This window comes from Oncorhynchus clarkii, chromosome 30, assembly GCF_045791955.1.
Source record: "Oncorhynchus clarkii lewisi isolate Uvic-CL-2024 chromosome 30, UVic_Ocla_1.0, whole genome shotgun sequence".
NCBI lineage: Eukaryota > Metazoa > Chordata > Actinopteri > Salmoniformes > Salmonidae > Oncorhynchus > Oncorhynchus clarkii.
Genome location: NC_092176.1, coordinates 6,544,833 through 6,558,468, shown reverse-complemented (window position 1 = coordinate 6,558,468; position 13,636 = coordinate 6,544,833). Strand labels below are relative to the sequence as shown.

The window sequence follows — 13,636 nt, the reverse complement described above, 5'->3', positions numbered from 1 at the left end:
TGGATGGTCATCACAAACGGTACAATTAGAGTTTATGTTTTTCTTAAACTTCTTCATATAGTGGTTGGCAGGATAATATTTATGAATACTTTAGAAACATCCTTTATTTTGTTCACAAGAAGGTACAGTGCCTTGCGAAAATATTCGGCCCCCTTGAACTTTGCGACCTTTTGCCACATTTCAGGCTTCAAACCTAAAGATATAAAACTGTATTTTTTTGTGAAGAATCAACAACAAGTGGGACACAATCATGAAGTGGAACGACATTTATTGGATATTTCAAACTTTTTTAACAAATCAAAAACTGAAAAATTGGGCGTGCAAAATTATTCAGCCCCTTTACTTTCAGTGCAGCAAACTCGCTCCATACAACATCCTGCTGAAACAAGGTTCGTATCGCTCTGTTGTTCAATGGACCAAAAGAGAAACAAATCTTTCCTACTGATGAGTCAACAGGGTTAATGGAAGGTAGGTTCCAAGGGTCTGGTATTGAGACATTCCTGAATAATAAAACAACACCCGAGGAAATGGCATCTAAAACAATTGCAAAATATTTAGGTGTTACAGGGATCTTGTAAAGTGCTAAGAATTCCTTATAACTAAGTAAAAAAAACTCTGCATTTACAGGTTGGCTGACCAATAGGATATTATTTTCAGAACCAACATTCTAAAAACAAAGGGGTATTTGTTTTACAATATATCCTGATTATACCATATACAATATCTGTGTGGAGAAAATTATGCTTATAAATTAATGACCATGACAAGAAAACCTGCCGATGAAAAATAGAGTTTCACTGGAACTTTGTCAATATTATAATTGCAAACCAACATGAAGTTAAGGCCAACAAAGGTAAAATTTAGGAATTGTTTTATCCAATTTATCTTAAAAGTATTATATAAGGTAGTAAGTCTAGAAAATTCAGCCCACCGTACTCATAAGTGTTCATTACAACAGTTTTCCTAATGTAATGGGTATAGTTTCTCCACAGAAAGTTGAAAAGCATCTGGTCTATCTCCTTCCTTATTTTACCGTCACGATATAAAGATGGAGTGCTATATGTTAGCCTAGAGATACCTTCAGCCTTAATTATTAGGAATCTTCCTTTTAAAGGAAGGTAAGTCACTCTGTAGCCATTGATTTAGATGTGTTTAATAAGAGGGTTAAAATGCAGTAAGCCTCGACTTCTGATCCTTAGTAATGGTTATGCCTAATATGTAAGTTTTTCTTTCACTGGAATACCATAACATGAAGGTGTCACACAATCTTTGACAGCCATGATTTCCCAATTATTAATGTTAAGATATAGACCAGATTCTTTGGAAAAGGATTGTATTATTATTGATTGATATGGGAATTTGGTTAGCGTCTTTCAGAAAAAGTGTAGTATCATCAGCCAGCTGGCTTATAATAATTTCTTTACCAGCTATGGAAATACCTTGTACAGGACTATTATCGTAAGAAGTTGGGTGATTAATAAATACAGATACGGAGAGATAGGATAACCTTGCCTAATTCCTCTCTTAAACTCAAATCTAGGTGAGGTGCCATGTTTCAGTTTGATAGAGCTGTTACCATTTGTATAGAGAGTCTTAATAGCCTTACAGAGAAAAAACTAATTTTTCAAGGGAGTCGAAGAGGAACTGATGCTCTACTGTGTCAAATGCTTTATAAAAATCAAAAAAATAATATGAAGCTATCCTCAGTTATTAGGTCTGAGTAGTCAAGTATGTCTAGTACTACTCTGATATTGTTAGAAATATGTCTGTTCCTCATAAAGCCAGACTGTGTTTCAACAATGATTGCATCCAGGACTTCTTTAATTATTTTTGCAAGTAGTAAGTATCTTATAGTCATTATTAAGAATACAAATGTATTTATAAAATTCTGACGTAATTCCATCAACCCTTGGGGATTAATTGTTCTTTAGATGTTTGATAGACTCTATAATCTCTTCAACTTTAATGGGTTCAGCTATATAATTTCCTGTAAAAATTGCTACAGTATTTAGCGATTCATGTTTGGTCATCTGTAATAAAACCATCAATGTTTAACTTATGGATAGTGTTATTTGTAGAGTACAATATTTTCCTAGATCTAATAAAGGCTCCTTCTGTTTTTAATCTAGTAACAGTATATTATCCAGATTATTTTGTAACTCAATCAGTTCCATCTTCTCCTCCCCAGAGAGGCCAGCTGGGGACCTCTGAGAAAGGGAAGTTATCTTAATTCCTCCTCGGCTCTTCTGGTTTTAGCAAGATTACTACCCTATTTTCTAAGGTATTTGGACACGTCAAATTTAAAGAGCTCCCAGTTCTTGCAAAAATATTTTTCTTCACAAGCCCTTTCCCAAAAGTGTGAGAGCAGATCTTTAATCTTAAACTTAACTATATTATTATTTAATAACGAGCTATTTAGCTTCCAGTAGGATGCTCTACCAAGGTTAAATTGGCATCAGCAGAAATTGAGTGAGACTCTTGAAAAATCTGTTTGAAATTGTTTAGCAAATAAAAATAAGGCCTTGCACTTCACATTGTTTCGTAACCCCCTAGCATTAAGAGGAATTATAGACAAATGCAAAACAACAAAGATAATATAAAAGTATAAACTGTGGGATGAGTCAAAAATGTTGGAGCAGTGAATGTAAGCGATATGGAAGAGATCTGCACCATTTAAGTCAATTTAAATTGAAAAGCCAGACTATGTTTCAACAATGTAGGCCTTCTTCTGGTGTAGTCATTCAATAACAAGCTAATAAATTATTGAGGTACCTGAGTATTCCGAAAAATAGTCACCTTAGGCTTGTTAGGTAATGTTAATCAATACAAGGAAATTGAGAATACCATGGCTGAAACCATCAATCGGTTCCTTCTGGTAGGAATCTAGAGAGGAATATAGATTTCCAAACAGTTGATGAAGCAAGCAGGCTTTCCCTCATTTCGTGCTTTCTTGATCATTGGCCACAACTTGTTCCTTCTTCTATGTCCTCCGGGCTGAGTTGCTCGGCAAAACGCAGACCATGGGTCTGAAGGAACGCATTCTTCCTTGCAGCTTTCCAGACAGCATCCCTTTAGAATCTGGTAGTGAAGAGGATGATGATACCCCTTGGTCTTGAATCATTTTGCTGTTGCTTCTTGCCGAGGCGATGCACAACGTCGATGGTGTCACCAACTTTGTTCTTCTCTGCAGGCATAACTTATTGGCAGATGCGGATAGCCTCTCGTCGCACATCCTCATTCTCCACCTCTGGCACGTCGTAGTCTCAGATTCAATCTTCTTGTGTATTTCTCTAGATCAGTGAGACGTCTATGGAAATCATTTTTATTCTGTTCCACCTTTTCCACACTTTTTTTCAACTTTAGCCACTCTCATTTTCACATCCGTGATTTCACCACATGCAAATTTAAGTATTTTTCAAGCCTTCAATTACCATGGTGTTCGCGTCTACCATTTTCTAAATGGCATCAGACCTGGAGTTGATGAGTAAGGAGAGGGTAGCCACAATGTCATAGTCCATGTTGGGTTTTTTGGAGAGTGGAGGTTTGCACGGAGTAACTGGTAAAGAGGGGAACTCGTCATCTTCAACAGCATTCGAAAGCATGAGATTATCCATAGGCCAAGTGTAGTTATGGCAGTTGTCTACAGGCACGTTCCTCTCTTGTTGATTAGCAATAGAACAGCTAGCTTCTCCCCCTCTTTTTTTTGTCATCACTTCGCATGGACATGCCAAAATCAATTATCCAATTATTATTCATGTCACAGGAAAGCTCTTATATCTTGAACAAATAAAAATAGCAATAGCAATGACTGTAAACATGTTTTTTTCACAATCTTTATGGTTTGGTGCGGAGTTTGGTAAAAAAAAAGTGTCTGTTCAAGACGCCATCTTGGCCTTCCAACCGGATACTCTCATACTACGCTGCACCAGAACTGCGGCAGTGTCATTTCCGGGAAACGCATGCTCAGGCCGCGATCAAATTACAGTTGCTTGGCAAAATGACGCTTCCCATCTCCAATTGAAAGGGATCCCGTATCCAGTCGTCTTGTCTTCTGTACTTCTCCGGGAAGAAGTCACAAAACTTTCCCTGCAGCTTGACAAGACGCTGTTTAATGTTTTTTTTTTTCAGTGTGTTGCGGTGCACTTTGTTGATCAGGTTCAGAATCTTGAAGGAAATAATGTAAATTATCCTGTTAGAAACATGATTTGCCCGAACAGTAAGTTTCATCTTGAAGGCATCCACTTTGTCCCTTTGTTCTAATCAATTGTGTCCCCTCACTTGCATTGACAGATTGAGCGAATTGAGATGATAAAAAAATATCCGCCAGGTAGGCAACCTGTGCAAGCTATTCCTCACAATCCAAATGTTCGGCCAGAGGTGACTTGATTTCCGAATGAAACGCAGCAATCTACGCTCGAAGTTCATGAAAGTGATCCAACACTTTACCCCTGCATGATAAAGCACCTGCTCGTGCTCGCTACCCATATCCCTGCAGAAGGCCTGGAAACACCTGCTTTTCGTGGAACTCTTTTTGATATAGTTAACACACTTGATCATATCCTGGAAAATGGTGTGGAGCTCAGGCACCATGTCCTTCGCTGCCAATGCCTCCCTGTGTAGGAAGCAGTGATTCCAAGTCTCACTCGGTGCCCGCTCCAGGATCCGCTTTACTACTCCAGTGCTTTCCCGTCATGGCAGCTGCCTCATCAGTGGTCACACCGATGTACCCATCCCACGCCAGTCCCACGGAGCCCAGGTACATATCCATTGTGTTAAAGACAGTCTCTGTGGTGGTGGGCAAATCAGCACTAACTGCTCCAACACTAACATGTTGATGTTTTAGGGTGGCAGGTAGCCTAGTGGTTAGAGCGTCAGACCAGTAACTGAAAGGTTGCTGGATTGAATCCCTGAGCTGACAAGGCAAAAATCTGTCATTCTGCCCTTGAACAAGGCAGTTAACCTGCTGTTCCTAGGCCATCATTGTAAATAAGAATTTGTTCTTAAATGACTTGCCTAGTTAAATAAATACAAATAAAAAAATGATGTTATTATCCTAGACGTGTCTGACATAGACCATTAAAATTGCATGGCTAGCCACATCTGTGGATTCATCAAGCTGCAGTGTGTAATGGCCATTTGTACTGATGCGCTCTGATGTCTGGTGCATTATGTCCTCAGACATGTCCTGGATTCTTATCCTCATGGTGTCAAGTTTGTTGGCAGGTGACTCTCCCAAGATTTCAGTGCACATATCAATTGCAGCAGGGAGTATGAGATCTTCTGCGCTGGTGTGGGATTTTCTGCATTTAGCAATGCACTGGGCGACAAGGTATGATACACAAAGTGCCTTTTCTTGTACCATGCATACGTTCTTCAATGAATCTTGTGAGGCCTTCAGATGTTTACTTTTTTTAAGTCAGCTGTCTTATCTTTGTGGCTTGGATCCTTGGTGTCCAGATGCCTTTTAATTTTGGAGGGTTTCATGCACTCATTAGCTAACAGCTCATTGCATAGGACGCACTGCATTCCACACTCACCCTGCCTGTCTTATGTAAAACCATATTTGATGAAGTCGTGGCAGTATTTTCTCTTCTTGACAAGGACCGGGTTGTCTGCCTTGTTGTTGACATTGGAAGCAGCAGTAGATGAAGAGGGAACTGCACTTTTTTTTTAAATTGTCGCAGATTTTACTCTGACAGCTTGGCTACATGAGTTAAACGACAGCTAACTATCAACATGTGCAATGCCTGCAGAACACATCTGCATAGTTAGCTGTCCATCAAGCTAGCTGTCAGAAGAAGATCTGTATTATCTGATTGGGTGTCACATTTAAAACAAACAATGTTGCAGGTTGAAATTTTTATTCGATCAGTGTGTGTGTGCGTGCGTGTGTGTCTGTGTGTGGTGTGTGTGTAGGGCGAGAATGATCGGACACGTCGCGTGCGCAAGAGTTGCAAAATAAATGTACACATACAATTTATTGTTATTCAATCATTGCACCCACACTGCTCGCGCACCTCAGCGAGCATCCGGGTGGCCAGGCACTAAAATAGAAATTGGTTCCATTTGTGACGCTCAACGCGCTGCAAGCCTCTCTCATCTCCTCATTGGTTTTTAGAAGCATATACCCATGTGCCATCTCCAGATAGGTTTTTAGGAGCATATAGCCATGTGGGTGATTGAAAGATGAAGGTCTACACTCCGGTAGGTTGTAGTAATGCTACAAAGTTGGTTGCCAACCACCATATTGAGTCCAAAATAAGAAGAAGAAGCCTGAAGGAAGGAGGAGAGATGACAAACGAAAATTGTTTTATCGTTTAATCTGTGGATTAATTGTTGGAGTTGAGGACCTTGTGCATTTCAGGAAAATTCCAACCCAATGTTTATATCCCAGGACAAATGAGCTAGCAACTGCAAGCTAGCTAGCTAAATTGCCATACATGTTTAATGGTTTTCGACTTGTCCCCAAATTAATATAATTGGTTCAGAGTTTGTTTTGAGTGTGCGAGTGGTTTGAAAGCATGTGCAGCGCATGCACGCATGTGTGTAGCGGTCAAGTTATGTAACGTCAGCAACAACAAGCGGTGCAGCGCATGCTACAGGTAACGTTATGTAAAGTCAGCAACAATAAGCAATGCAGAGCATGCAGGCCTGTATGTGTAGCGGTCAAGTTATGTAACGTCAGCAACAACAAGCGGTGCAGCGCATGCTACAGGTAACATTATGTAAAGTCAGCAACAATAAGCTGTGCGGTGGTTGACTTTCAAAATAATGTTATATATATATATTTATTTGTTTGCACAAGTCACGTGACCTGTTAAAATCCTACCACGACCCCCATGGGGGGAATCACTGCTCTAGGGTACTTTCTGATAACCCATCAGGTTCCTCTACTCTGGGTTCCTTACAAACGACAGGATTTGGCACGACCTTCCCTCCAGTCAAATCGTTTCCCAAAATGAATGAGACCCCCTTCACTGGTAGGCTAGGCCTCACTCCAACGACAACGGAACCAGAAATAAGATCAGACTAGAGCTCCACATTATTCAAAGGAATAGGAGGAACACTTCAAAGGAACACTGTAGCCAGTTGCTGAAGTGTCAGACATAGGCATTGTTGTTCTGATTTTAGTTGTTCTTTGTTTTTTTTGCATTGTTGTTTGCTGTTTTCTTCTGTCTCTTTAGTTAATTATCTTGGTTGTTGGTGCATTGGGGGGTTCTTGGGGGTGGGGAATGGAATCAATTGTATTTTTTATTTTTCTTCTTGGGGGGACTGTGGGAGGGGTCTCGAATGGTTGAGGGACAGCTATTGGGGAACTATGGGGGGGGGGGATCTTGGAGGGTTCGGGTTCACGTTTTTTGGCCTGGTGTGAGATCTGTCAACGTGCTCTTGAGCAGGGAATTGACCCTGGATGCTTCTGTGTGTCCCTCTGAATGGGAGTCTGTTGGATGACTGGTGTGGTGTAGTTGTTGAGCGGCTTCACTGCAAGTATATTGTATATTTCGGATATTCAATAAAATAAATAACAAAAATAAAAAAGTGTCAGACATAGGTAAAACACCCTCCAAAATGAAGGAATGGGCTGCCCCAGTGTCTCGCAGTATTTTCATTGGCTGCTTAACAGCATCGCCACTTAAAAGGTTCATACACATCTGAACCAAAATCTTGATGAACTGGAGTGCTCCAACAAGAAGAAACAACCTTTTCTCCCTCTCATTTTTCTGTTTCAACTTAGGACACAGAGACTGTTTCTTTCTCATGCCAGTAATGACAAACTGGCGGATACGATCTTTATCTTTATCTGTGGGCACAGCTCAAGCAGTAATTTGTTTTTCAAGCTCAAAATAGTTTTTGCTCCAACTTTGCCTTTAGTTCTAACTCCCTTAGTTGCACTTTACGGGATGTACTCTACCCGTAGCGCCCTTTTCATCAGCCTATCTCTGAGAGGATTTCCTCCTCCACCAAAACAGTACCGATCAACTCTTTGGCTACTGCTTTTGAATCGTCAGATGCCACTGATGTCATAATGCTTCGCAATGAAAAGTAGATTCACCTTTGTACATTTATCTAGCATCTCCCACGTAGGGTTTTCCACAAATGCTTCCAACTCTATGGCTTTAATTTTATAAGCCTGTGCCTTTATGCAACTGTCAAAATGACTCCACCAATGTTATAACACCTCAAGGTGGATGTCATGGACAAAAACTATGGCAAAAGCTTATTTTGAACATTCAAATATCTGGGCAGAGCAGAGCTTCAGAGTAGGTGACTTGAGCGACTACCATACTCATGGGGAACAATATCCTGGACGCACACCCATTTTGTTACGTTCCCCAGCAAGATAACCATACATTGTCACTCAAACAGAGAGGGGAAATAACACAGAGTAACTGACAACAACCAAAACGAAACAGGTGGGGTTTTAGGAGGGGATCTGAAAGACACTCATGGGGGTGACCACTGAAAGTTGACCAGCAACAACAACTGGAACCTAAAAAAGACACAGACAATGAGCACCCACTAAATTTGAGCAAGAAGAGGCAAACAAAAGAAAACTCATATCAAACTTAAAGACAGGAAGCAAACCAAAAAGGTGGAACAAAATTAAATCAGATAAAGGAGACTTTGTCTAGAATTTTTTTTAAATAGGAGCAACAACTAAATGTGTTTACCCTCCATATCTCTCAAGACAATTAGAGCACTGGACCAGATACTCTTAAATAGCACCTGGGCCAACACAGGTGAAACACTAATGAGAGGGCAACCAGCACAGTTGTAACACATACTGACAAACGAGGTGACACCAATCGTTGCGCCCTACGCGCTAATGTGCAAAACGTGCTAAAGTCCAAACTCAAAACTGAAGATTTGCTGTTATTGGCAGAGAGGTTTGGAACTCTTTCTTATTGGTCTATTAACTCATTTACTGCATGGTGATGTCACCATGGAAGGCCAAAACTCCATCCCACCAAAACAGTCTGAAATTACAGGCAGTCTTTTCAAACAGCTCTTACACTAAAAGGGAATTATCATAATTTTCACAATTATTCCAACCTCTTAGTGTGGAAATATATATAAAACACAGAACAATCACGTTTCTGACTGCACTGGGCCTGTAATTGCTTCTCTTAAAGGGAAATTTAGCTTTTTTTTATAACCAATGTTCAATGTAAATGGCATGCTAAGGAAGGGTGCAGATGCTTTTTTTAAATAAACTTACCCCAACCATCAATTCACCTACTCATCCTGCAGCATGAATAAACATGAACAAATGTTCCAAAAACACACATATGTCCTTTTAGAAACGTGCAAGCTCTCAGTATAGTGATGCACGTCTTTAGATGTTGTGCACATGAAATTGTGTCATTCCAAACTTTATCCGCAACATTATATTCCATTTTGTTGCGATACCGCTCTGTCCATTCTAACAGCAGGCTACACAGAGAATGAAACAGCTGGATAGGGGGAAACAGTTTGAGTTGAACAAGATGATATATAACGTTGAGGTTAAAGTTCAGAATGGCACAATTTCATGTGTACAACATCTAAAGACGTGCATCACTATATTGGAAGCATTTCAGTTTCTAAAAGGAAATGTGTGTGTTTTTTGGAGCAATTCTTTTTTCAGAGCCCCTGTACTGCAGGATGAGGAAGTGAATTGCTGGTTGTAGAAAATAAAAAGTGAAATCGAAAAAAAAGTGTCTGGTCCTTTCTATAACATGCCACTTACATCAAAAATAGAGATTTGGTTGAAAAAAAGGCAAACTTCTCTTTTAACATAAATGGACCCATAACTTAATTGGGCAGCAGACCTATTATGCAAGACTTTCGTTCTGGCTTAATTGAGATTATATTGAGAAACACCAGTCAAAGCAGCCAATGAATTCCTAACTGGTTTCAATGAAAGGATGATTCATAAATGAATTCGTATTGTGTTGCATGAGTGAAGGACAAAATCAAGATTTGGGTTTGGTCAGTTGAAATACTTAACAAAGCAGTCATTAAACAGTGTTGATGATGCAACTGTAACAAACATGTCAATGATAGCTGGTCCAAATGGGAGCAATGAAAGAAATTCATTGGGCTTACATGGAGACAGCTCTCTTTCTGTCTCTCTCTCTCTCTGTGTGTGTGTGTGTGTGTGTGTGTGTGTGTGTGTGTGTGTGTGTGTGTGTGTGTGTGTGTGTGTGTGTGTGTGTGTGTGTGTGTGTGTGTGTGTGTGTGTGTGTGTGTGAAGTCTACATCATACTCATTATGATAATGAGAGAAAAACATGCATGGTGGTTGTCCACCTGTGATAAGCAGCTGCTGAGGTTCTGATACCCTGGTTCACCTGTGGCCAGAAATACAGGCTTTCAACTGAACAAAAAGCAGAAAAACACAGGTTTCCTACAGAAGTATATTAGTAACAAGACCCACAATGCTGTTCTCTAATACACAGCCAGAAGAGAGTATCATGGCAAAAAAATATATATAATCTCAGACACCAAGCTACATTAAAATACACCAAGCGACATAATACCTTTCGACAAATTTAGCCTAGTATGTATGCCATTTCACAATGCCAAATACTCCACTGAGATGTTTAACTAGCATAGAAGTGCCCTCACTCATTTGTGTTATAAAGTTAATATGGGAGATAAGAAACTGTTTCAACATTAGTTTCCTCCACTTTGCAGTAATGCCTTTTTCTTTTCGTTTCGTTTCTTCTTTTTTTTACCTCGATGGATATTTATACAAAAATCTAATTAAAAAAACACATTTGCAGCTGGACAGCTGAAAGGCTAATGTCCCTATAGATGCACAAATTGCAAAGTAAGTGGACCGACAAATGAATGAAAAATATTTCAATAAAAAAAAAACCTATGGATAAATCCCAAAGATAGACAGGATTTAGCTCATTTCTGTTTCTACAGGATCATTCGGACATCTTGCCATTTGTCAATTAGAAATCATCATCAACTCAAGCGATTCAATAGCAATTTATGGATTTACCAGTACATTATATACTATTATAATTAAATATGTATAATTCTCATCATATTAGCATAATTTCAAAGTCAAAACAATGAATAAACATAGGTACAGGCTTTCCCTAAATAGGCACATTTAGTTCCCCACGAAATAAATGTGTATTCGTTTTCTGTGTAATTACGTGCAATAGTTTTGCATTATTAGGAGCCACAGTCTATTTTAGGAAATACTTTGATGGTGCCTGCAGGCTTTACACCTGGGTTTTTTGTTTTTGAGCAGAGCAGATCAATTAATGAGTCTGTGCAGCATGTAATGCCTACCTGAGATTTATGCTGTTGTCCATCTTCGAGTTCTGACACACTGTTCATGATTGTCCATCGATCATTGACCATTCTCTGAAATTCTTAAAATCCGAGATTTGACATCATTGGTAAAGGAAGAGTGTCATCAACATACCAGGGTATATGCGTGTTTGAAATACTCCAATAAGAAGGGAAAAAAGGTTCTCACACACAAAACGAGGCTACTTCACTGCACAGATCTCTACAATTCTAACGGAGGTTCAGATCATGGGAATCTAGTACTACAAACATGTTGAAATCATACATACTTGTAGGACCCCTTGCAAATAGTTGCTTTGAATTTCAACAATTGTGAAATTGCTACAACGTTCCTTCTTGTTACAGTGTAAAAAAATAATCCACGTGCATTTTGGCAGTGCGCGTTTGATGCGTTGCAGATTTTCCGTTCCTAAAGAAACAAAAAAGAACCCGTCGTTAACCAGAATCTAGAATAAAACCCCTTCTATTTCAATTGTTCTCAGACTCAAAATGTTGCCCAGTGTCCTGTCAAGGTTTTACGCGTGGGCTATGTCCTTGTTAAAATGTGAGAGAGCTCGGTTAAGATATTCAACCGCCTCTGTTTTACCTTAACTTAATAAGCATGAAGCAACTCTCTGATAGGATTCAAGGCGCAGTCTTTCAGATTAGAAGCATATTGCACTTGGCAAGACGTGAAATCCAAGCCTCAACGCGTGTGCCTCCCTCAATGATTCCGTTCGCTGTGCAGGTGCGTGCGCAGACAGTGTGTGTGCCACTATGTTACATGAATGCCTGTACCTGCATGGGCTTTACGCACCCGTTTCAACTCCCTCTGAGATGAGGATGCAGGTCATTAATTGAATCGCTTAACATTTCGACAGGAGGATAGCTTGTTGCTTTCTTCTTCATGTGATGGAAGTTACAGACATTCAACATTTCCCTTCTATCATTTGCCAGCAGCATACCACCCTGCATCCCACTGCTGGCTTGCCTCTGAAGCTAAACAGGGTTGGTCCTTGATGGGAGACCAGATGCTGCTGGAAGTGGTGTTGGAGGGCAAGTAGGAGGCACTCTTTCCTCTGGACTGAAAAATAAAATAAAAATCACAATGCCCCAGGGCAATGATTCAAATCATATCAAATCTAATTTTATTTGTCACATGTGCCAAATACAACAGTGACAGTGATAACATTTCACCTTACAGTGAAATGCTTACTTTCAAGCCCTTATCCAACAATGCAGTTTTAAGAAAAATAAGTGTTAAGTAAAAAATTAAAGTAACAAATAATTTTACAGCAGCAGTAAAAGAACAATAGCAATATGTACATGTAGGTAGAGGTAAAGTGACTGCATAGATAATAAACAGAGAGTAGCTGCAGCGTAAAAAAGGGGTCTGTGTAGCCCTTTGATTAGCTGTTCAGGAGTCTTATGGCTTGGGGGTAGAAGATGTTAAGAAGCCTTTTGGTACCGCTTGCCATGCAGTAGCAGAGAGAACAGCCCATGACAAGGGAGGCTGGAGTCTTTGACTATTTTAAGGGCCTTCCTCTGACACCGCCTGGCATAGAGGTCCTGGATGGCAGGAAGCTTGGCCCCGGTGATGTACTGGGCCGCACGCATTACCTTCTGTAGTGCCTTGCAGTCAGAGGCCGAGCAGTTGACATACCAGGCAGTGATGCAACCAGTTAGGATGCTCTCAATGGTGCAGCTGCAGAACCTTTTGAGGATATGAGGACCCATGCCACATTTTTTCAGTCTCCTGAGGGGGAATAGGTTTTGTCATGCCTGCTTCACGACTGTCTTAGTGTGTTTAGACCATGTTAGTTCGTTGGTGATATGGACACCAAGGAACTTGAAGCTCTCAATCTGCTCCACTATAGCCCCATCAATGAGAATGGGGGCGTGCTCGGTCCTCCTTTTCCTATAGTCCACAATCATATCCTTTGTCTTGATCACGAGTAAACATGGCTAGTAAACAAAGCACCACATGGCCAGGTCTCTGACCTCCTCCCTATAGGCTGTCTCATCTTTGTCGGTGATCAGTTCTACCGCTTTTGTGTCATCAGCAAACTTAATGATGGCGTTGGAGTCGTGCCTGGCCATGCAGTCATGAGTAAACAGGGAGTACAGGATGGGACTGAACACTCACCCCTGATGGGCCCCCGTGTTGAGGATCAGTGTGGAAAATGTGTTGTTACCTGCCCTTACTTCCTGGGGGCGGCCCGTAAGGAAGTCCAGGATCCAGTTGCAGAGGGAGGTGTTTAGTATCAGGATCTTTAGCTTAGTGATGAGCTTTGAGGGCACTATGGTTTTGAACCCTGAGCTGTAGTCAATGAATAGCATTC

The 13,636-nt window shown here is 40.4% G+C and overlaps 1 protein-coding gene across 1 annotated transcript in view; it reads right to left on the bottom strand.

The window, feature by feature from the left end:
• LOC139389720 (fibrinogen C domain-containing protein 1-like) overlaps positions 1-11,366 on the bottom strand; it is a 156,269-nt gene extending 144,903 nt beyond the window's left edge. Inside the window, exon 1 of the mRNA XM_071136627.1 lies at positions 11,295-11,366. Within this exon, the coding sequence (XP_070992728.1) occupies positions 11,295-11,366 (72 nt within the window). The remainder of the gene's footprint in view (positions 1-11,294) is intronic.
• Positions 11,367-13,636: the final 2,270 nt, after the last annotated feature.